A 23,731-nucleotide genomic window follows, 5' to 3' on the forward strand; every position below is an offset into this window, starting at 1 on the left:
CATTCATATTAATATAGTTCACAATCATAGCTCTTCATTTTACATTTTAGATTTTTTTCACTTAACCTACAGTTCCAGTTATCACAAAGCTTTCCGTGTTTTTACAGTCTCCATAATTATTTTAATGGCTGCATGATATTCCAATGTGTTACTGTACCATAATTTAGCTAAATACCTTAACATGGAACATTCTGGATTGTTTCCATTTCCAATGAAAACAATGCTGCAGTGAAAACTTAAAGTTATGTGGCCTTGTTTGTTCCGCTGCTTTGAATCATATTGTTGAATCATATTTCCGGGGTCCCACCAAAGCACCCCTGATTCACACAGTATACCGACTGCTACCAACGAGCACCAACTTCACCCTAACCCGCGAACCCGTGTGGCGGGGCGGTGCCACCGTCCCAGGGGGCGTGTCCAGGGCGGGGCCAAGCGCGTCCCCGCCCCGCGCTGCGCCTCGACGTCCCGCCCGACTGAGCCCGCGCGCCGCAAGCGAGTAGACGGTCTTCCGGGGGCCGGGGGAGCTAGATAGCTGGGCTCGCCGGCTATGGCTACGTGGGCGGGGACCGAGGTCTCGGCGCTGAACCCGCTGCGCGCCTTTTGGCTCACGCTTGCTGCCACCTTCCTACTGACCCTGCTGCTGCAGCTCGTGCCGCCCGGCCTGCTTCCGGGCTGCGCGTTCTTCCAGGACCTGATCCGCTATGGAAAAACCAAGGAAGGGGTGCCATCGCGCCCGGCCGCCTGCCGGGTCTTTGATGTTCCCAAGAGGTAACCGCGCCCGGGCGCGAGTCCTGGTTGCCAAGTCAAGGAGAGCCGGGGGCGCCCAGTTCGAGCTGCCGGCAGGGGGCAGCAGAGGCGGGCACGGAGCCGGCGCGGACCGGATCCGGGAAGCCCAGGCCGATTCCCCGAGGCGGCGTTACCCCTGCCCGCCCTCCCGCAACTGCACGCGTCAGCTCTGCGGCCCTAGGGGCGGAGTGTCCGGAGACACAGAGGAAGCTGAGCCACGCGCACCTCCCGGGGCGCAGGAACGTAAACTTGTGGCCTCAACGTAGCCTTTCCTTCGGGGGTAATGGCTGCGCTTCCAAATTTAGGGCTGGTCACCAGGCGGTAAAGTCTCCTTTGTCCCCAGTTTCTCTTTCCGCCGTCCTGCACTCTAGGGACTCATAACCTAACTTGAGGTCGCCGAGACTCACTAGAAATGAAGGCAGGCCCTCCCTTATCTCGTGTCCCTGTTTGTCTCCCTCACAGTCAACAGTCAGGACGAAGGGTGAGACGCTGGTCACTAACAGACGCCACCTCCATCAGCCGCACCAAGGCAGGTGCCCCGGGAGACAGTTGCCCAAGATGGCACGTTTAGGCAAGCGTGGTCCCTAAGCGCCATATGGCTCAACAGATTTCATAACTAAGTTAAATGAGAGATTAAATCGTTATGCCTTCAATATAATTGTTGAAAAAATTGTAAGGCTTATTACAGTCCGGGGAGTTTTTTTCATGTGTTTTCACTTTAAATTTAGAACATAACTGAGAAGAGTGGGCCAAACACTTCTTGATGGTAGGTATATAGCAGTGGCGTTTTTTTTGGAGATACAGCCTAAATTGGCGTTCAGAAAAGACTATGGTGAAATGAGATAGGGTTTCTGATGTACTGAAATATCTCGATTATCGCTTAAACCTCAAATAGGCTGTTCCCCAGGTCTGCAGATGGGAAAGGGTGTAAGTAAACTTGGCTTCCCATTTCTGACTGTTGGAGAAATACTCACCAGATGTAACACTGAGAAGCGAGCGCTAAGTCATTTTGAGGAATGAGGAAGGGGAATGAGGCCCTGGGAAGAAGAGCATGTGCCTGCTAAGTCACTTCAGTCGTGTATGACTTTTTGCGACCTCTTGGACTTAGCCCGCCAGGCTCCTCTGTCCATGGGGATTCTCCAGGCAAGAACAGTGAAGTGGGTTGCCATTCCCTTCTCCAGGGGATCTTCCCGACACGGGAATAAAACCCATGTCTCTTGTCTCCAGCACTTACAGGCGAGTTCTTTACCACTAGCGCCATCTGGGAAGACGTAGATGCTTCAAGCACTGTGATTAAACCTGTTTCTTAAAGGCTCTTTTTAAGCTAAAATGTCCTGTCAACCCTAACCCTATTTTTCGGGAGAAGGCAATGGCAACCCACTCTAGTACTCTTGCCTGGAAAATCCCATGGGCGGAGGAGCCTGGTAGGCTGCAGTCCATGGGGTCGGGAAGAGTCGGACACCACTGAGCGACTTCACTTTCACTTTTCACTTTCATGCATTGGAGAAGGAAATGGCAACCCACTCCAGTGTTCTTGCCTGGAGAATCCCAGGGACGGGGGAGCCTGGTGGGCTGCCGTCTATGGGGTCGCACAGAGTCGGACACGACTGAAGTGACTTAGCAGCAGCAACCCTATTTTTAATCAGGACTTGAATGTAGTAAGTACTTTTCTACTTCACAGCAGGGACATTCCTAGATTGTCATTTTTTTAATGTTACAAAGTGAAGAAAACAATTACTTGTTTTGAGAGTGAATTCTAACAATTTAACTTTCTGAATTTTAAAAAAGATACTAGTGTCACGGATAAAAGGGCACATTTCAAATCATCCCCTGCACTTACCTATGTATTTGGCTCCCATACCCCACCTCTTACTACTCCAGTCTGTGGTCATATGGCAGCCAAGAAACAGATTTTGTACGTTTTCCTTATTCATTATTGCAAAATGGGTACTCTTTGGGCTGCTTGTAATTTCTACTATATTATGTAATAATTTACACCTTTTTCTTCTTCCAGAATTCTAGAATGGACCATCCTATGGTGTTTTGTTTGACTTTTTTTTTCCTAAATTGAAGCTGAAATTTCTTTTTATTCTAGAGCAGGTACAACTATTCCAGGCCAATAATGAAAGTCAAAAATGTCTAGATGCTATATTGAAGGACTTTTCCTTGTTCAAAATTCAATAGTACTCTTAAAAATGAAAATAAGCCTATAACTTTTACACTTACAAACAGGCAGCTGTGAATCATGTTTCTGTACCTAAGAGCTCAAGTTAATTTGGGAGGAATTATTTTTTCATAAATGGTAAAGAATTAAACCTTAATTGAGTTCATGGAATGTTTGATTCCATAATCCCTGTCTGGTAGTTTTTTTTTTTTTTTTTAATTAAGGTGAGACTGCTTTTCTTGTTTTTTTTTGGTTCCTGGAGTTTTGATTTCCCAGAAAGTCTGAATAAATACTTAACCTCAAACATGAGTCACAATGCTCTTGACTTTCATAGTGCACATGGAAATACTTCTATTTCTAATATTTCAAAATATTATAGAAACATTTTAATTAAATTCAGCTCTAGAGACAAAGAGAATCGTCCAGTCTTTCCCTGCTGGGGTTCAGGGATCCTAACCAGAAATCCAGAGGATCTATGGATAGAACTCATCGCAAATTGGATTGGAGAAAATTACACCTTTATTTCACTAATCTCTAGCTGTAATTCACCATTTTCTTAGTGATAATGGAATCAACAAACCACACTATAATTAGCAATATCTGCAGTAGAATTGGCAATACCTGCAATTTAATACTATATTAAAAATATTGAAGAGACTAAGAACATTTTCATCACTATATAAAAATACTGTATTATCATCCACTGTGTCTCATTATTTAATACATTTAATTAAGCACATATATCACAAATGTTTCTTAGTGATTGTGTAACCTATATTTCAGTATAATTGGGTTTCCTTTGTATCCCCATGTATTTTAGGCTTGGGAAGGGGCCTGTTGCCTTCACCAGACTGCCTGAGGAGTCCATGGAAGAAAGATGTCAAGAATCCCTACTCTGGGCTGTAAATTCCATATATTTACATTTGTCTTGTTTGTTGCCATATCCTAGGCTCAATGCCTCACAAATAATAAAGTCCTCAGTCAATGTTTTAAATGAATCAAAGAAAAAAGGTTTGATTTATTGATTAACTTGACTAGTTTCTCTGAGAGTAACTTTGGCTGAGGTACCTTCTCTTTCATTCATTTATTTATTTAACCAGTGTTTATAGAGTATGTACTATTGCCAAGAGCTGTTCTAGGTTCCTTGGAGCCTTGGTTTTTGTAAAGCAGTAAATATGTAAACAAATCTTTTAAAACAAGCAAGACAATTTCATATAGTAATAAGTGCTTCAGAGGAAATCCAGCTGGTTACTTGATCATGAGCAATATGTGGGTGGCAGTGACAGCCCTGGAAAGGATGATCAGAAGAGGGTAGGGCAGGAGATGAGTTCATTTCAGGAGGCCAGAACAGACATTGGGCTTTATGGACCATGGTGGAGATTAGATTTTATTCTGAGTGTATGGAAAGCAGCTTTAGGATGAGCAAATGGGGGTGTGGCATTATGTGATTTATGTTTGAAAGAATGACTTGCCATTGTGTGGGAAAGACTCGATGAGAGGCTGTTAACAGTGGTCCAGGCAAGAAGTGGTAGTATGGACTAGAGTGTTAGTGTAATAGAACCTATTTGTCATATAGGTGGTGATGATATTAAAGCATGTAGCATAGGGCCAGGCACCTAGGCAGAACTCAGTAACCATTAGTTTCCTTCCTTGGTGTGTGTGTATGTACGCACACGCTTGTGTCCAGTCACTCATGTCCAACTCTGTGACCGCCTGGACTGTATAGCCTGCCAGGCTCCTCTGTCCATGGAATTTCCCAGGCAAGAATACTGGAGTAGGTTGCCATTTCCTCCTCCAGAGGATCTTCCCAACCAAGGGATTGAACCCACGTCTCTTGCTTGGCAGGCGGATTCTTTACCACTGAGCCACCAGGAAGCCTAGTTTCCTTCCTTAGTTAACCCTGTAACTCCCCTATCTGGTCCTGGGATCAGTTCTGGCAATCAGTAAATATGTATTAAATCAGAGCATATCTCCTGGCTCAGAACTATCCAGTGGCTTCTAACTCACAGAAGAGTCCAAAACCTTATACAATCTTGTTCTCACCACCTCACTGAGGTCCTATAGTTTGCCCCTCCTGTGGCTCTAATCCAGTTTTCTGGGTCTCTCTCTGCTTGTTCTTTCTCCCACCTCAGGGCCTTTGCGCTGCCTGTTTCCTCTACCTGGAAAGCTGTTCCCCCAAATAGCCAGATGGTATATGCTCTCACTTCCGTATCATTCTGCTCAGATACCTTGACAGTGAGACCTGCCCTATCCACCCTGTTTAAAAATATAATGCTGCCATACCCAGCATTCCTCTTCCCAGCTTTAGTTTTCTCATTAGCAGTTATCACCTACTGACATGCTATAAATTTTACTTCTGTGTGTTACTGTGAATATAAGCTCCATGATGGCAAGAATTGTTGTCCTTTGTATTCACTGCTGTACCTCCCGAGCTAGAGCAGTCCCTGGCTTATAATAGACATCAAACTGTTGGTTAAGTCAGAGGAGTGCTTGCTTGGTGCCCAGTCCTGTGTTACCGTAAGGGTCACCGTATCCTTGCTCCCAAGGGCTCACTTCAATTAAGCATAGTGCGAATGGAAGAAAAACGGAGAGTATTTAGAACAGAAGGAAGTGGAGTTTTCCAATCCGCTTTTGAGGCTAGAGCTGGGTCTTTTCAAAAAGAAACATGGGACTTCCCTGGTGATCCAGTGGCTAAGACTTCACGGTCCCAATGCAGGGTACCCGGGTTTAATCTCTGCTCAGGGAACTAGATCCTGCATGTGCAACTAAGAGTTTGAGTGCCACAGCGAAGACCCAGCACAACCAAATAAATAAATAAATAGAGATACAACCTCAAATAAAGAGTAGAACACATTTCATGGAGCAGGAATCAGGCAAACAAAATGAGAGAGAATGTGCAAAATGTAGGAATAAGAAAAACAAGTCAGCCTGTCCATCAAAACCCTATGGCACAAGTAGGGCAGAGCAAAGTGTGGCTTAGCAGCTTATATCAAACGTGAGTGACTTGAATGACTCATGATTTGGTATAAATTGGTATGTGTAATGGTAGAGGTGGAAAAGCAGGTTCAAACAAATATCGACCACATGACCAGGAGCACAGCCATGTGACTTTTAACTTCAGGGTCATCGAGGCTGAGTCTGGAGCCAAACACTGCCACTTACTGGGAAGTGTTGGACAAGTAATTGAACCTTCTGAGCCTTTGTTTTCTCATCTGCCACATGAAGATAAACTTGCCAGGGTTGTTGGGAAGATGGGATGAATACTCTTAACTGGTCTTCCCACAACTAGATGATCCTCTTACCTAAGTACCAGAGGGATTTTTTTAAACAATGACCAAAATGAATGAGCTATGTTCTCTCTTTCTCTCTCTCTTTCTCTCTCTCTCTCTCGATCTCTCGCGCTCTCTCTCTCTCATACACACATTGTTGGGAAGATGGAATGAATACTCTTAACTGATCTTCCCACAACTAGATGATCCTCTTACCTAAGTACCAGAGGGATTTTTTTAAACAATGACCAAAATGAATGAGCTATGTTCTCTCTTCTCTCTCTCTCTCTCTCTCTCTCTCTCTCTCTCACACACACACACACACACATATTCTCTTACATACTCCCTTTTTTTGGGATTGTGATGAAATATACATGACATAACCTTTTCCACTTTAACCCTGAGTATACAATTCAGCATCTTTAAGTCCATTCACATTGTTGTGCAGGCATCACCACTGTCCATCTCCAGAACTTTTCTGTTAGAGAGATTTTTAAAACATAGATTATTCCTTCAAGTCACTGTGTTCGAACGCTGGCCCATCACACTTAAAAGCCAGTGCCCTTACAGGACCCCATAGCATCTTCCCCTCCTTTTTCATGCTCTAGCACTGTACATATGTTGTTTAGTCACTAGGTCATGTCTGACTCTTGGGACCCCTTGGACTGTAACCCACCAAGCTCCTTTGTCCCTGGGATTTTCCAGGCAAGAATACTGGAGTGGGTTGCTATTTCCTTCTCCAGGGGATCTTCCCAACCTACGGATTGAATGCACATCTCCTGCATTGGCAGGCAGATTCTTTACCACTGATCCACCAGGGAAGCCCACTATCTATATAGGTGTCATTTATTGTACCTCAGGGCCTTTGTGGTTGCTGTTTCCTCTGCCTAGAAAACTTTCCCTAGAAATTCACAAGGGTTACTCATTCTAGCCAAGCATCACTTCTAGAAGGGCCATCCTTGTCCATCCACCCATCCAGAATGACCTCTCCTCCGCACCACCTCTGTCCCATCACCCAGCATCAGGCAGGATGTCTGCAGATTCATTTGCCGACTCTCTGCTGAAAGGTAAATTTCAGCAAGCCAGGCACCTGGTCTACTCCCTGCTGCATCCCCAGCTCCAAGAACATCACCTAGCAGGTTCGAAGTGCTCAGTACTCTTTTTTTGAAAAAATGAAATTGGTAAAGTGGCTCTAAAGTTGCCCCTCAGAAGCTGTCCCCTCCTCTTTCCATGGGAGCCTGCAGAGCAAGGCGCTGCTGCCATTCTGAGCTATTGGCTCAGACCAGACCTGGGCTCAGTTCTAGGAAGTGTGTCTTAAGGAAGACTCTGGTAGGCAACCAGAGGCCAGGGTCTAGGGATGGGGCAGAGGGGGCAGAATCGACACTCATGCTTGAACTAAGCTCTTTTGCATGAAGAAGAGCTGAATCAGGATTAACAGGACACCTCAGGACAGATCTAGTGACAATTTGTAACAGTGGTGGGAGAATTAAGTGGGCTGCTATGGAATGATCAGCTTAGATCAGCGTTAGTTAGACTGGGTTGTGGGCATGGTCTAGGGGACTGTGAGTTCTGGGACATAGAAGCATATTCTGGATCACCTAGAAGAGGAGTCTCTTGAGTCTGTGTGTAGTCTTCTTGACTCCAGGTTGTCTTACTGCATCACAGATTAATGAGAAAAGAAGGAAGGCTTAATATAGCTGTGATGCTTTGAAGACCAGGAAAGGCCAGGTGATGTCCAGGCAACTTGCAGAGTCAGAAAGATTTTAAGTTGATTCAAATAGAGAAAACTAGTAGACCAATAGGTAAAGAGACCTCAAAAAAACCCGTGGTAGGCCCTCGTACCCATACCAGGTATTGCAGCAAACCAACATTGTCTTTCAAGTAAAATTAACTCTGTTAATTGCAATTTTTGTTGCTTTTGTGGTTTTATTTCATTTGTTACTCTGTTGATGGTAACACACACACTATACTTGTACTAGACTGTACCCATCAGGAGTTGATAGCTAGTTTTATGAGTTCTTATTTGTCATGTTATCATAGAAGTAATTTAGGTCGACACAATTTAGGAAGACACTAAATCAGAAGACCTATTTAAGGTTTCTTGCAGCCCTATGAGCCTGTGATTGTGCAAATCTTGTGTAACTGTTGTATGGCTATTGCAGCAATATTACTTGAGATTTAGAAATCTTCCACAGGTTTGGCTTGTGGTAGCACAGTCTAGGCTCTCCCTGTCAGGCCCTAGGGCCCTCTATTTTTGAGTTTGAGCCCAATTTTGTTACCCTAAGATAAGACAGATAGTTAACTTTAGTCTAAATTTAACAAGGCCATTCGTGTTCTTATTAACCTCAGGAAACCTCTTTTTCCTATGAGTTAACCAGTCCTATCATCTGAAAGGAAATTTCAAAAATCTGAACATCTGTAGGATTCAGGTTCTATTAAAAAAGCAAAACTATGCTTGCAGCATGAGGGAAAAGAATAGTCTTCTAGCATAATAGCTTCAGGTGGATCTGCTTTGATCATTATCTAACCTGTTTTCCCTTTGCAGGTATTTTTCGCATTTCTACATCATCTCAGTGCTGTGGAACGGGTTCCTGCTTTGGAGCCTTACTCACTCTCTGTTCATGGGAGCACCTTTTCCAAACTGGCTTGACGGTCTGCTCAGAATTCTTGGGACTGCGCAGTTCCGAGGTAACAACTCCCCTGGCTAATTCCAACCCTTGCGTCCTGTTCCTGACTTTCCTGCCTGCGGCAAGCTCTTCTGGGTACTTCATAGCTTCTCTCAGGCTCCTCCTCAACGGGTGAAGGGTGGGGGCAGAAAGGCTTCTGCATGGATCATAGCCAGATGGCCAAGGAGGAGGCCTCAGGTCCTTCATAGAGATCATGGCAGAGCTGCAAGTTGACTCTTCATCCCTGACTTCCCAGCAAGTGCTGTGCTAAACAGCACTGGCCGTTCTCCCTCTGATATTTTTAGTCCTGTTGATAAATTTATACAGAAGTCTTTACAATTAAGGGGAAAAACTTTAAAGATTCCTCAGGTTTGCCTTGAAACATTTATCATATATGTAGTTCCAACCAAAATTGTGCCTCCAGACTCCAGAAATTTGAGAGAAAATTACTTTTTAAATCATGGATTAAAAATGTTTGTTTGCTGTGGGGCTTTGGTTATATAATAAAATTGACTGGAAATAGTTGTTGACCAGATGATTACAAAGTAGCCTTTAGATTGGCCTCACTGTGCCTTGAATAAAGGATACACGGAACGATTTAAAAAATAAGGAATTGAAGGCGAAAACCATAACATGACCTCAGTTAATGTTGGGCAGCGGGAGAGGGGAAGAGTTAGAAACACATTGCTCTGGGGCTGTCACTGTCCTTTGTTCCAGCAGCCAAACCACTGGCTCCCTAGGAACAATCCTTGTTCTGTATCTACAGAGGAACTTTTTGCAAAAGGTGACAGTCAGACGAGGAAAGTATGCGGAGCCCACTTGGGAGGGGAAGATACCAGAGCGAATCCCACTTCATCACTTAACACTTTATGCCTTCATTTGTGTACTGGAGGGTTCGTGGGGTTCTGGTATTTGGAGGGTGGTTGTGAGGAGTTTTATTTGATTGTTTTAACCTGTTGCTGAAGAGTTAGAACTAGATTTTTACTATGTATAAAAGAGAAAAGCAGGCCAAGCCAATATGACAGAAGTCTCCATAGAATGTACCCTTCAGAGAGTCAGGGGAGGGGCAGTGCCTGGAAGGGAACCCAAGCACCTGCTGGTTGTCTTCCATTTCTGGATCTGGTCATATGGGTTTAGTTTGTAAAAATCTATTAGGCTGTGTTCTTAATGTATATTTATGTTGTATGATAACATTTTTTGAAAAATCTAGATTTTATGTCATTTTAAAAACCAGCATTTTTTCTGACTTCTTTTGGGGCAGAGGAGCAAAAGGCAGATAGATAGATTTCAAGGCTCACAGTCCCCCAAAAGTATCATTTTTTTGGCCCTTAGTATGAAAAGAAATGCACAATTCTTCCCACTCCATTTTCATGCCCCTTTCTGTTTCTGTACATTCCTGTGTCACGTGTCCCCCTGACCTCAGGCATCCCACCAGGGGGCCTGGCTCAGAAGTCATCCAGGAACTCTTCCTGACCATCTTCAAATGGGGATGCATGTCAGGGACCCAGAAACTGTGGAGTTGGGTTCTGAGAGCACAGACCCTTCCCAGCCCCATAACCCAGACGGCTTTCACATCACAAAGTAGAGACAGGAGACCTGAGTTTGTCTCCACTCTGTCACTAGCCAAATTCCTTGACCACTTGGCTCACTTCCTTATTGCCACTAAAAATGGCAGTGTTAGACTTCATGATATCTGATACCCTTTCCTAGCTCTGATCTTGTTTAATAGTGTCTAACAGTAAGGACAGACATAACTGGATTATTCCTGGAGAGAGATGCTGAGCATGTTCCATTCTGAATTGTAGGGGGTGAGCTCGCACTGTCTGCATTCTTAGTGCTAGTGTTTCTATGGCTGCACAGCCTGCGAAGACTGTTTGAGTGCTTCTACGTCAGTGTCTTCTCCAATGCCATGATCCACGTCGTGCAGTACTGCTTTGGACTTGTGTACTATATCCTTGTTGGCCTAACTGTGCTGAGCCAAGTGCCCATGGACGGCAGGAACGGTGAGTGGTCATTGGGGTCTGTCAGCTGAGTCACTGAGTATGTGAGAGACTCTCCCCACCAGGCATTACGGAAGTTGGAAAGTAAGAGACCTGCCCAATCCACTTGGCATATGAAGAGTCTGGGCTCTAATTGTAGCTTTAAAAACTCAACATACCTGGAGGCTGTCATAAAGAGTGAAACAAGTCAGGAAGAGAAAAATAAACATCATATATTTATGCATATATGTGGAATCTAGAAAAATGGTATAGATGATCTTATTTGCAACCAAGTAGAGACACAGATGTAGAGAACAAATGTGTGGACACCAAGGGAGAGAGGGATGGAGTTGGGATGAATTGGGAGACTGGGTTTGACACTATTGAGATTATGTATAAAATAGATAACCAATGAGAACCTACTGTGTATAGCTCAGGGGACCCTCCTCAGTGCTCCATGGTGACCTAAATGGGAAGGAAATCCAAAAAAAGAAGAGGATATATGTATATCTGTGGCTGATTCACTTTGCTGTACGGTAGCAACTAACACAACATTGTAAAGCAGCTATACTCCAATAAAAATTTTAAAAATTAAACAAGTCAGCATGCCCAAGGGTACCCAGCAGATATACATCACATTAACCATAACTGCTGAAACCTGAGACACCAACATAAGCAGCAGTGCCTTCAGTGAAGAGAGTGCAGTGCAGAGTCCTCAGGAGGCTTGGTTTAGGGATGAAGAAATGGGCCACGGGGTTTCCCTCAGTGGGACTGAAGTCAGTGAACTCCTATGGGTTAGTCTGGAAAGAAAGAGGCAGTGTGGTCAGGAGTAGAACAGGAAGCAGGGGAACTCACTGGAGCAGGAGAAAGGCCAGCCAGCCCAGTTGTCTCACCAAAGCCTTGTCATCCTGGGGTGGAGGGGTGAGGTTGGGGAAGGTGAAGTTGTTGTGCAGGGTGAAATCATGGAACACCAGAGGAGGAAGGGGTGGGTCAGCTCCTGGTGACAAGTTGGGATTTGAGAGGAGGCAGGGAGCCATTCTATTGCCATTTAGTTCTTGTGGTGGTTCCCCTTACAAAAAAGCTTTTCTCAAGTGAGGCAGCCTGAGAGGGGAGAGCAAAAGAGTACTGTAGTAAATCAAAGTTGTGTCTTAACACTTCCGAAGCTCTCACTTGCTAAGAAGAGGGAAGCAAAATCACAACCTTGGTTTATGAGGAAATGAAATGTGATTTTGCGGGGCTGGGGTGGTGGAGGGGAGGGAGGATGGGATATCTGACATATTTGACCATCTTTTTTTTTTTTTTTTTTTTTTACAAAAACATTGCATGTTTATCATAAAGAATTCAAGTCATTTTGGGTGATTCAAGTGAGTTTTTAATGCTGAGGTTAACTTCATCTTGCACCCTTAGTATCCATCAGCCCACACATGCTAGAGTAGATCATTCACAACTGTTTTCTCTAAGCCCAAGTCGCTCTGTTTCCTAAAGCTGCTCTATCCCTCCTCGTCAGTTTGAGCCCATGGTCTGGCTATTTCCAGTACTCAGTGAGTGAGCTTTCTCTGCAGGTTTGATTTCCGTGCTGAGTGCCTTTGGAGCAGCCTCTCTCTGTTGCTGTAGAACCACCCAAGGCTTCCATGGCTCGAGGAATGATTTTAAAGTACAACTTACTGACTATATTTCTCAATTCCTGAATTATTTATTGGCTCCAGCCACACTCAGCTGGCATCTCTCCATCTGATTTCTCTGAGCTGAAGTCAGTTTTTCCTCCCTCAGCTTTTGGCTGTGGCATTCTTTTCAGCCCATGTCACTATATGAGCTGTCATTCCTGAAGAACAGTCCTAGGTTTTCACCCAAAGGAACTTTCCAGAGCACTTTGGTAACCTATTAGCTTGTAGTCTGTCAGCATGACGTGTCTCTCCTGGAGTTTCCTCTGCTGGCCTGGACCCCAGCTTTTGCTCTTCCTCTTATAGAAACAGTCAAGGAGAGGCTGTTGAGACACCCACAAAATAGCTTGTAGATACTCCTTTCTGAAGGTTTCTGAAACTTGAGTTTCACCTACCTGTCCTTCAAGAGGTCATCTGCAGTCATTTGGGGCAGGCTGGGGAAGACTGGTTTCAGGAATTCATTGGAAGAAAGCACACTGGGGCATTTGCCCGCTTCATGGTCTATACACAGGCGCTTGGGAGTCAGATGGGCTTGAGTCTGAATTCTGGCTTATTTAATTTATCAGAGCTCCAGAACCTTTATCTGGAATTGGGGACATACACAAGAACTCATAAGAGGGTTCTTATGAAAGTGGAAAGTGTATCTGTAAACTACCCAGATTTTCACGTCTCCTTGTCTTCAGAGTCTAGAGGGTCTGCCCCTAGTCACTCTCTATTATATTGTTCTGTGGTTTTTTTTTCTTCAGAGCCCCATCTCACCCTTATATTACCTTGATTATTGATTATATTATCTTGATTATTGATTTTTTTAAACTTGTTTCATCTCCTGCTACGAGAATGTGAGTTCATGAGGACTAGGATCTGACCTGACTCCCACTGCTTTATCCCTCATGAGAGATGCCACACTCAGTAGACACTCCATAAGGAATGAATAAATAAACAAATCATTAAATACTACACAGATCAGACCCTCGGTAAATAGCCTTCTGCCTGCCTTCCCTTTCCTGTATTATAATTCCAACTTCCTCTGAAAAATCTTTTTTCCTTCATAGGTAATTTCTTTGCCTTTAGAGTAGGTGACTTGGCAGTGACATGAACTCCCCAACTTCTAACCCTATGGTGACTTGCTCTTAAAGCCCTCTGATTTAGAACTGGTTTTCATATTTTGTTTGTTTTTAACTTATAAAAATATAACCACTTAGTTAAATGGCTAAACCTAGTAAACATTAAGAGACATCGTTTTTTTAAAAAATTAACTCAATTAGACTTCGATGGACTGTCATTAGTTACTAGCTGTCACCAGCTGAGTCCTACTTCCAAGTACCCATATGGAATAGCTTGATCCTTGGTTCTCATACCTAAATCAATTGTTAGGGGCTCCCTCTCGGCTCCAGAGCCTAGGCTCTTCCCCACTGTCAGTGAACAGCTTTGTTTTCTTCAGTCAAGTCCCTGGCTCAGCTCCCGGCTTCCTGCTGAACATAGGGAAGTCCTTAGTTTGCTTTTCTGATGCCAGTCCTTAAACAAACCTTCATTCTTCCTGTCTTCTTAGTACCTGGAGAAGAAAAATAAAGATGGAAGCTTGAGTGTTTCTACTCCTGAAAGAAAATCTCTTGACTGGGCTCTCTTGAATCAGAACAGGATATGTTTCGGTCTTTTATCTTGCAGTTTACATTTCCCTTTTTGAGAAGCTCCACCCCTCACCTTTACTTGCAGTGATTTTCTTCATTGGCTGGAGCCAGTCAAGTCAGTATTCAAAGTTTCCCTAGAAATGGCTCAGGTGAGATCCTTCAGAAGGTGTTTTTCTGACAGCAGACTGCAAGAAAGAAGACATCAAACCAGGCTTAGCAATAAAAATGCAGAGTGGTCTCACCACACAAGAATACATCACAAGAGTGGGAGCTGACCCACAGAGCTGATCCCCGTGCCTGAAGCACTTGAAGAAGGAGCAGGAGAATGTGCCAATCTGGAGTTCTCTGCCAGTGAGCCCTGAAGCTGCCCCTAGCTGAGGAGCATACCTCCTTCATCCACAGGGACGGTGTTCTCCCTTCTGTGCTTGGGAAATGATATCAGGGTGGTTTTCTAGTCATGAGGAACCGAATAAGTGGATAATTGTGTTTTGCAGACTGTGTAATTTTTTTAATGCACTGAGCCTCTGAAGTTTTGCAGAGTTGGCTAATAGGTAATTCTTATTTCTGTAGTCTATGTGATAGGGAAGAATCTCCTGATGCAGGCTCGGTGGTTCCATATCCTCGGAATGATGATGTTCATCTGGTCATCTGCCCATCAGTATAAATGTCATGTCATCCTCAGCAATCTCAGGAAAAACAAAGCAGGTAAGATATCTTTTAGAACCACTGACTGGGGGGTTTTAGCCCTCAGGAGTTAAATGTACTTATTCTTTCTCCCTTTTCTTTCCTGCCCTAATTAGTCGACTAATCAATCTATCAAATACTCATTTTGACAAGACTCGCTGGGTCTTGATCTTCCCATCTGTAAAATGAGAGCATTTTACTGACAGCCATCCCTGGCACCATCTAGCCCTGACATTCTGTGACTCTATGCTGTGCCCACATTTTGGGGCCTGCACTGCATATATGTGTCTAACCAGCATGTCAGCACTACCATTACTGTGCCAAGTTAGTATCGTTCCAGCCAAAGCAAAAAAACTTAACTTTTTTAGTTAGCTTGTATTGACTTATCACAAATACAGTTTTTATTAGGCTTTTTGAAATAATAAAAATTGAACAGTGCTACTCAACATTTATCAGGCGCTTGTTTTGTGCCAGCCCTGTTCTGAGTTGCTTTATGTGTAACGTCACAGTACTCGCTTGAGGCAAATACAGTCTTACCCTGATTTTACAGGTGAGGAAACAGAGGCACAGAGAGGTTAAGCAACTTACCTAAAATTACACAGCTTGTAAGTGGCAGAGCTGGGATTCGAACTCATTCAGTCTGACTCTGGAATCTGAGCTCTTCATCACTAGCTTGGAGGACTGGTGGAGAAACAGGCTTTCTTTTGTGCTTATTTACAGTTAGTATAACTTCAGTCTGCGACTTTCTGACATGTAGTAGGTTGACAGTGGAGGTGGTGACAGCATGGTTTGTACAGTCTGCGACATCCTTTTCTGGTTGAGTTTTTATAAATGATTTCGGGAGCAAAGTGGTAAAACTTTTTTCTAGCAACTTCAGATGTTAAGGGTATCTTCTTCTCCCGTTTCAGGAGTGGTCATTCACTGTAACCACCGAATCCCTTTTGGAGACTGGTTTGAATACGTCTCTTCCCCTAACTACTTGGCAGAGCTGATGATCTACATTTCCATGGCTGTCACCTTCGGTTTCTACAACTTGACTTGGTGGCTCGTGGTAACCTATGTCTTCTTCAACCAGGCCCTGTCTGCTTTCCTCAGCCACAAATTCTACAAAAGCAAATTCATCTCCTACCCGAAGCACAGGAAAGCTTTCCTGCCATTTCTGTTTTAAGTTAACCTCCAGTTATAAAGAATGCAAACCAAGTGACGGGTTCAGTTCCTAAGGACAGGTAAGTCTAGAGACCAAAGTACAGTTTCTGTGGAATGGCTTGAAACTCTGTTCCATTTCTGTTATCAGAAGTCTTCACTGCGTGAGCAAAGACATACCCCTCCAGAAAATGAGTCTTCAGACAAGAAATCCTTCCTCCCGGCAGACATGGGAACGCTTTGTGTGCTTTCTGAGATGCTCTATAGAACCAACCAGCTGCTAGAAAATAAAGAGCAGATGACAGAAACAAAACCAGCCAAGAATATATGAACAGCATCTAACAAATACATACATATATAAAGGAAGAGACAAGCTCACATGTGGCTTTGTTTTTGCTCCAGACAAACTAACTAGACAGCAGGATAAGCAATATAGTAAGTGCTCAGTAAATGCTTATTGCATTTCAGTCAAAGCAGAATAGCCCTTGAAAATAACAGCAATGTATAATTTCACACTGATGGATTCAGGGGAAAGTGAGTTTATTGAAGTTATTTTATACTTACTACACAAAGATTACCAGTAATGTAACCATCAGTAGTCATCTCCCCCTCGAATCACAGCTTAACAGAAGGTTTGAAACCTCTTTTATTTAATACTTTTTTGACATCCCTTTCTGGGGAGTACCTTAAAAGTGAAAGTATCAAAAATAAAGTATTTTTGTATTTATGCATAAAAGCCTTCATGAATGGCACTGACACTCCAGATCGGATAGCGCTGTAGCCTCATTTGTACGTAGTTACTTAGACTGGATTAATAACTGCCTGAGTTGTTTTTTTTTTAAGTGATATGAAATTATTTATTTGACAAGCAGTTTAGTTTTGTTTTGAACTTAGCATAAGTTTCATTTTCATATTTTGAACATTTCACAGTATTACAAGTTTATAAGGATTCTCTGGTGTGTTTTGTTCATTGCTGCCTAGTGTCATGTCCGACTCTTGCACCCCATGGATTGTAGCCCACCAGGCTCCTCTGTCCATGGGATTCTCCAGACAAGAATACTAGAGTGGGTTGCCATTTCCTTCACCAGGGGAACTTCCTGACCCGAGGATCAAACCTGGGTCTCTTAGGTCTCCTACATTGCAGGTGGGTTCTTTACCAATTGAGCCACACAGGAAACCCCAATATTAATTAAACTATTGATTATTATATAATCAATTATTTCTTTCACAATAGAGGGAAATCTAAAAGTCGTAAATCAACTAATTTCAATGTATATGCTTTTAATATAATTATTATAACATTACTTTTATATGTGCTGATGTACTTAATAGAATGAATCCAAAGATATTTTAAGTTTATACTGACAGTAGTGTATTTAAAGAAAATACCCATCATTCAATCAGGTAGATATAAAAGTATAGTGTCAAAGTAGAAAATAATACCATAGTCTGAGCAATGCAGTAAAAACTGCACATTTGTGCAACATAAGATTTACTGGCTTATTGGCCAGGGTATTAACTATTCCTTTTATACAGCTGTTTTATTATAGTCTACTAAAGTTTTGTGCTCAGGTATACCATGCTATGAGGGAAAGCACCTCGTTGTTAACCCAACACAGATGGAATGCATAGTCTAAGGGTGTCCTCCCCACCTGCATCTGCAGTGATAAACTGAAGTTATTAGATTCTTTCCAATCTGACTTTCAGTGTATGTATATCAGCACATATTCTAAAGTTCTTACACTTCCGAAGTAGCGTTTTCTCCCCAGCAATCAAATGCCACTTCCATCAGCTGCTCAGTCTGTTCAAATGAAATGACATGTTCATTTCATTTATCATTTAGATTCGCCATCCTCAAGACCAGGATTCAGGAACAAAACTTCTTACTTCAGAAATGTGAAGCCCATTGCATTTTGGTCTTAATTTCCACACATATGGCATAAATTTTAGTAGCATACTATTGGGGGAGAAAAATGTATTTTGCTTTAGCTTGCAATTTCATACTAGGCTAGACTAGGAATTTGGCTACTACTCTGGAATTTCATTGTACTTTTAAGTAAAATCATCATCACCCCTGCGAGGAGGCCCATGGGCTGTGAGAGAGGGTTCCCTGTCCGCCCTGTACACCCCGCGCCCACGCCACCCTCATCACACTTCTATCTCCTGCTCTCCCTTCACCTTCCTGGCTCAGACATTGCACTTCTAGGTGAAAACAAGAAGAAGTAGTGCTGTCCTCAAAGGGGTTCAGAACAAAGTCAGGTGGTCTTTGTTGAAAGCTCAACTGCGGAGAATAATTGAAAATCGTGCTGTGTTGCAAGATCGCTATCAGCAATGCTCTTTGGATTGGTGAAAATATTCTGTGTGCCTGGAGGGAGAATGCCAGAGACAGTCTGTAGATTCTTCCCACGGGTAGTCCTGGAATAGCCTGGGGGCAAGGTTCCTGTCTTAACCTGCTAGCTTAGTTGAACAGCTTTCCTCTTTCATTCTGTTACTAGGAAGTTCAAGGGAAATGATACTGAACCACCTCATAGCAGCATTCCCTGGGTTAACAACTGACTATAAAAGCATGCTAAAAATAGCCTTTGTTTTCAGTCTCCCAGGTTGTAGCTCGGCCTCTACGCTGACATTTGCTTTCAGTGAGCTTTCAGTGTGCGTGGATGATTTTGTGTCCACAAAGCTGTGTTCTGTGTTACCTTTTTAATTCAGTGAGTGGTTATTACTAGAATTCCTATCCCAAAAAAAGGAAAAGCCTTTGCTGATATTTTTATATGAAGCTTAATAGATAGTCTAAGGGGACTGTAAACATTTACATAACTAAAGTGACCTGAAAATTCAAGGACCATTGATAAGGAATCTGTCTTGAACTGATAACATTAAAGAGGTCTTAATAAACGAGCAAGTAGAAATTTTTTACATATCTAAGCAGCATCTGCTTATCAGAAAAAATTATTCAACTGATTTTTATCAGTATCTTAACCTTCTAAGATTTTTCTGATAAATGGAAAAGAAACAGTAGAGTTGGCAGTGGTCCCTAAGTCACATGATGCGTATTTCATCATTTTTCTCAAATACTGACAATCTAGAAAGACATATATTGGTTTCAGGGAAACAAAATTTAATTATTTGAATAAACATTGTATTATAAAAAGCTACCCTATGCACATAATATCAGATCTCTTCCTTCAAAAGGACTGAATACTTGAAGTGCTTAGTGGACAAAAGAACACAAGGGATTTCTCTGCAGAAAGACCAATCTACCTCCTGAGTCTAGCCCTCTGGGTAAAAACCTCGTAGCATATGTGCAGTTTTTATCAGGGGTCCCTGGCCTACATAGCATCTTTCTGTGAATTAAAAAGTTGTTACTCTAGCAGCATCCCTATGAGAGCAGGGCATGAGCCTTTGTGGGCATAAAAGGCAGCCTGGGATGGGACTGCAGCTTAATAAGCAGATCTTGAGTTGGATCTCAGCCCAGTCATCCTTCAGCCTGGTGTCTGTGCAGTGCGCGAACTGCACAGTGGTCCATGGAGCCGCTGCTCATCGTGCTGCCTGATTCTGCAGATTCTGTTCACCCTAAAGTAACAAGACTTGATTTCATGGAATCTTCTCACTGAGAAAGACCATATGAATATATCTAGGAGAAGGGGAAGTAAGCACTCCATGTAAAACATCCCTGCTGCTGCCCACCAAAAGAGCAGTTTGGTGGTTAGCAGGTAAGTGACTCTCAAACGGTCAAATGTTCAGATGCTAGGATGCTAGTCCCAAGTAGAATATTTTGCTTCTCTGATGGACGTCTCCTGTCTTTCCAGTTCATTGTTCTAGTACAGCAACTCCAACAGCCCTTCCACCCCACTGGGACCTCCAGTCTATTGATACCATGACATTATTATTGTCCTTCACCTCTCCTCTAAGTTTTATCTCCTTAACATACTTAAGAGAATCACTCTTATCATCCGTTTGTAATATCCCCAACTCTCTTGCCTCCCTGCATTGCTTCTTCCTGCTGATTTAACTAAAGTACTGCTACTGCTGCTACGTTGCTTCAGTCGTGTCCAACTCGGGGCAACCCCATAGATGGCAGCCCACCAGGCTCCCCCGTCCCTGGGATTCTCCAGGCAAGAACATGAGTGGGTTGCCATTTCCTTCTCCAATCCCGGGTTAAATTCAACCCTCCCTTCCCTGTGTGTGCACCTGTGCACCTGAACTATGGCTGGCGAAATACAGTCCCCAAACATCCGCCTTCAGATTTACGGCCGCTCACCTCAAGCGGTGTTCACTGCTGCAGTCACGGTGAAATCCCTGTTCCATTCACTCTCCCACTCTGCTGACTGGCGCATCTCTGACTCAGGAGAGGGAAGCTGCTGGAAGACAGCTTCCACAGGTTACCATCACTGCACCCACCTAAGCATCTGCCCTTGTATGTTGTCTGCCCTTATTACTATTGTTGAAGGATACTTTTTTAAAAAGAATATATAATCATGATTCTCATACAAATATAAAATGAACATGTGCCAAAGAGTCTATTGAAATCATGGTGAAGGAACCAGTAAGACATTAGAACCAGCTCAAAGAATTTCAAAGAGCGGACACATAAATGGATAATGTGTGTGCGTGCGTGTTAAGTTGCTTCAGTCATGTCCAACTCTTTGTGACCGTATGGACTGTAGCCCACCAGGATCCTCTGCCCACGGGACTTTCTAGGCAAGAATACTTGAGTGGGTTGCCATGCTTTCCTCCAGGGGATCTTCCCAACCCAGGGATTGAACCTGCCTCTCATGTCTCCACATTGGCAGGTGGGTTCTTTACCACTCGTGCCACCTGGGAAGCCCATATGGATAATAAGGCATGCTAAAATAAATTTGCTTAATATATCCAAAACTGTCTTCTGTAGTAGGAGAGGAAAATCAGTTGTGCCCCCGTTGGACAAAATTCATTTGCATGTTTATAGAAAAGATTTTTTTGCATTCCTACCAAGTGTCTATGACTTACAAAGTTATAAAATAGTTCAAAGACAAGGTGCAGATAACCTGAAGAGTATGACAGACTAGACACCAGTAATATTTTTTTTGCTCATTTCAAAGTCATTTACAACTTTTTCCTGAAACTAAAAGCAGTCTTTCTGGGTTTCTAGTTGAAGCTAGGCCCTCTACTTGGGCACTAGAGTCTACCCAAGGACACTGGTTAGCTATTCTTCTTCCTATTAAGTCAGCAAAGTTTTACCCTTCTCAATTTTGCCAGCAGCAGACACAATACCTTTTCAAAACCTAATCCCATTTCCCTCACCGGATAGCACCTGCTTTTTCTGGTGGCTTTGCAGCCAAACTACAAAGTTTTATTTTGTCCTTACTAGCTCCAGTTTTCCTCTCAGTGCTCAACCCATTCCAGTCACTCTGTAGACCACACAACTCAACTGACACTGCTCCTGAAAGAGCCTCCTGCAACCATGTGAAATCTAGTGGTTGCTTCTCAGTATTCACACGGATGCAGCAGTTAGTCACTTCACCTTGATACGCTTCCTCTAATTGACTCCAAGACTCTGCACACTCTTGAGCTTTCCTCCTTACTTCCCTGGCTATTCCTTCCCAGGTTTTTCTACAATTCCTTCTCTTTATCCTGACTTCTGAATGTAGGAATGCGCCAGTTCCGAGTTCTTGGTCCCTTTCTCTATCTTTAGATGGTGATCTCATAACAGTCTCATGACTTGAAATACTATTTATATACTGATAACTTCTAAATATATGACAACTTCTAAACATCATTCCTCAACTCTCAACTCATATATCCAATTGCATACTCCGTGTCTCTACTTGGTGTGTAATATAGATCTCGATTGATGTGATTACATGGGAATTTCTGATTTTCCTCACCCGCCACCTCTCCTACAGCCCTCCCGTTTCTTTACTTACTCAAACTGAAAACAATGAGGTCTTCCTTGACTCTTTCTCTCTCGGCCTGCAGACCATCAGTGGCTCTGCATCCAGAAGTTATCCCTGTTACATTAACTCTGAGCTCCCCTCCTGATGTGACCCACCATCACTGAACACCTAATCTGTTGCAACAGACTCCTAATCGGTCTCCTGGGTTTCTGCCTTATTCTCGACAGCTGATTCTCAACATAAGCCAGCGTGATCTTTCAAAAATGTAGCTCATGTCACTACTGTCTCAGAGCCCTGCAACAACTACCAGTTTCTCTCAGATTAAGGCCAAGGTTACTCCAGTAAGCTACTAGTTTCCCATATGATCTGACCCGCAGTCATCTCTCTTACCTCGTCTCCTAACCTTCATTCCCTCTCCCTGCACATTGGCCTCCTTGCTGGTCCATGTACATCAGCCACGCTCCCAAGTTAGGGCCTTTGCACAGGTCGTTCCCTCTGCGTAGAGTGCTCCTTCCCCAGAGGGCCACATGGCTAACTCTTCACCATCATTGTGCTATCTTCTGCTGCGTAACGACGTACTCCAGATCTTAGCAACGTAAAACAGCAGATGTCTCTCAGTTTCTGTGGGTCAGGATTTCAGGTGCAGCTTAGCTGGGTGCCTCTGCCTCAAGGATTCACTCAGTCAAGATGTCCCCAGGGCTGAAGTCCCATCAGCAAGCTCCCTGAGGGAGAACCCTGCTCCAAACTCATTCATGTGAATATTAGCAGGATTCAGTTCCTTGTTAGCTACTAAGCTGTGGGCCCGGAACCTCCTCTGGTTCCCTGCCACATGGGTCTCTCAGTGGGGCAGCTCACAGCATGGGACCCACCTCCCATCAGAGCAGGCAAGCAAGAGAATGCAACACAGAAGCAACCTCTTTATCACTTACTCTTGAAAGTGACATCCCATCACTTTCTTCATGTCTGTCTGTTAGAAGGGAGTCACTAGATCAGCTCATACTCATTACACAGGGCAGGGTTATCAGGAGGGTGTGGGCAACTGTGGGTGGGGCCATCTAAGGCTGCCTACCACAACCACCTTGTCAGTAAGGTGCTCAGTTGTGTCTGACTGCGACCCTATGGACTGTGGCCCGCACGCTCCTCTGTCCATGGAATTTTACAGGCGAGAATACTAGAGTAGGTTGCCATTTTCTACTCCAGAGGATCTTCCCAACCCAGGGATTAAACCTGTGTCTCTTGTGTCTCCTGCATTGACAGGCAGATTCTTTGCCACTGCGCCACCTGGGTCCTTATTTAAGGGTTGCAGTCTGACCCTCTGCTCCCTTTGCCGAAATCCTTACTGTTCTGAATTATGGTTTTCTCTGGATATATGCCAGGAGTGGAATTGGTAGTTCTATTTTTAGTTTTTTTAAGGAATCTCCGTACCGTTCTCCATAGTGGCTGTACCAGTTTATTCCCACCAACAGTGGAGGAGGGCTCACTTTTCCCATCACTCTCTCCAGCATTTATTATTTGTAGACTTTTTGATGATGGCCACTCTGACTGGTGTGGGGTCAGGTCTATCTCTCCTTATATTCTAAATGATAATCTAGGTGGGTAGAGAATTAAGTTTTTCCCTTTTGGGATTTTTAATATGTCTTGCCACTCCCTTTTAGCCTGCAAAGTTTCTGCGAAAAAATCAGCTTATAAGCTTTATGGGAGTTCCCTTGTAACTGGCTCTTTGTTTTTCTCCCACTGCCTTTAGAATATTCTCTTAATTTTGCCATTTTAATTATGATGTGTCTTGGTGTGAGTCTGTTTGGGTTCACCTTTTTGTAACCTTCTGGGCTTCCTGTACCTGTATATCAGTTTCTTTCTTTAAATTTCAGAAGTTCTCAG

The 23,731-nt window shown here is 43.5% G+C and overlaps 1 protein-coding gene and 1 long non-coding RNA gene across 3 annotated transcripts; one reads left to right on the plus strand and one right to left on the minus strand.

The window, feature by feature from the left end:
* Nucleotides 1-465: 465 nt before the first annotated feature.
* On the plus strand, nucleotides 466-16,930 carry SRD5A3 (steroid 5 alpha-reductase 3). 2 transcript variants are annotated; one of them, XM_055588596.1, is made up of 6 exons: nucleotides 561-768; nucleotides 3,771-3,852; nucleotides 8,765-8,907; nucleotides 10,691-10,888; nucleotides 14,724-14,858; nucleotides 15,746-16,930. In XM_055588596.1, the coding sequence occupies exons 1-6, from the start codon at nucleotides 702-704 to the stop codon at nucleotides 16,003-16,005; spliced, it is 885 nt and encodes a 294-aa protein (XP_055444571.1). In that variant the 5' UTR covers nucleotides 561-701; the 3' UTR covers nucleotides 16,006-16,930. The 2 variants fall into 2 exon arrangements, with proteins under 2 accessions (XP_055444570.1, XP_055444571.1); XM_055588595.1 differs by lacking the exon at nucleotides 3,771-3,852 and having other exon boundaries at nucleotides 466-768.
* Nucleotides 11,565-15,734, minus strand: LOC129657876 (uncharacterized). Its single transcript, XR_008717144.1, has 5 exons — nucleotides 15,426-15,734; nucleotides 14,227-14,338; nucleotides 13,884-14,077; nucleotides 12,921-13,108; nucleotides 11,565-11,664 (listed from the first exon to the last, which is right to left on the minus strand). It is a non-coding gene; the product is annotated as an uncharacterized LOC129657876 (long non-coding RNA).
* Nucleotides 16,931-23,731: the final 6,801 nt, after the last annotated feature.

The sequence above is a fragment of the Bubalus kerabau genome, chromosome 7 (assembly GCF_029407905.1).
Source record: "Bubalus kerabau isolate K-KA32 ecotype Philippines breed swamp buffalo chromosome 7, PCC_UOA_SB_1v2, whole genome shotgun sequence".
In the NCBI taxonomy this organism is placed as follows: Eukaryota; Metazoa; Chordata; class Mammalia; order Artiodactyla; family Bovidae; genus Bubalus; species Bubalus kerabau.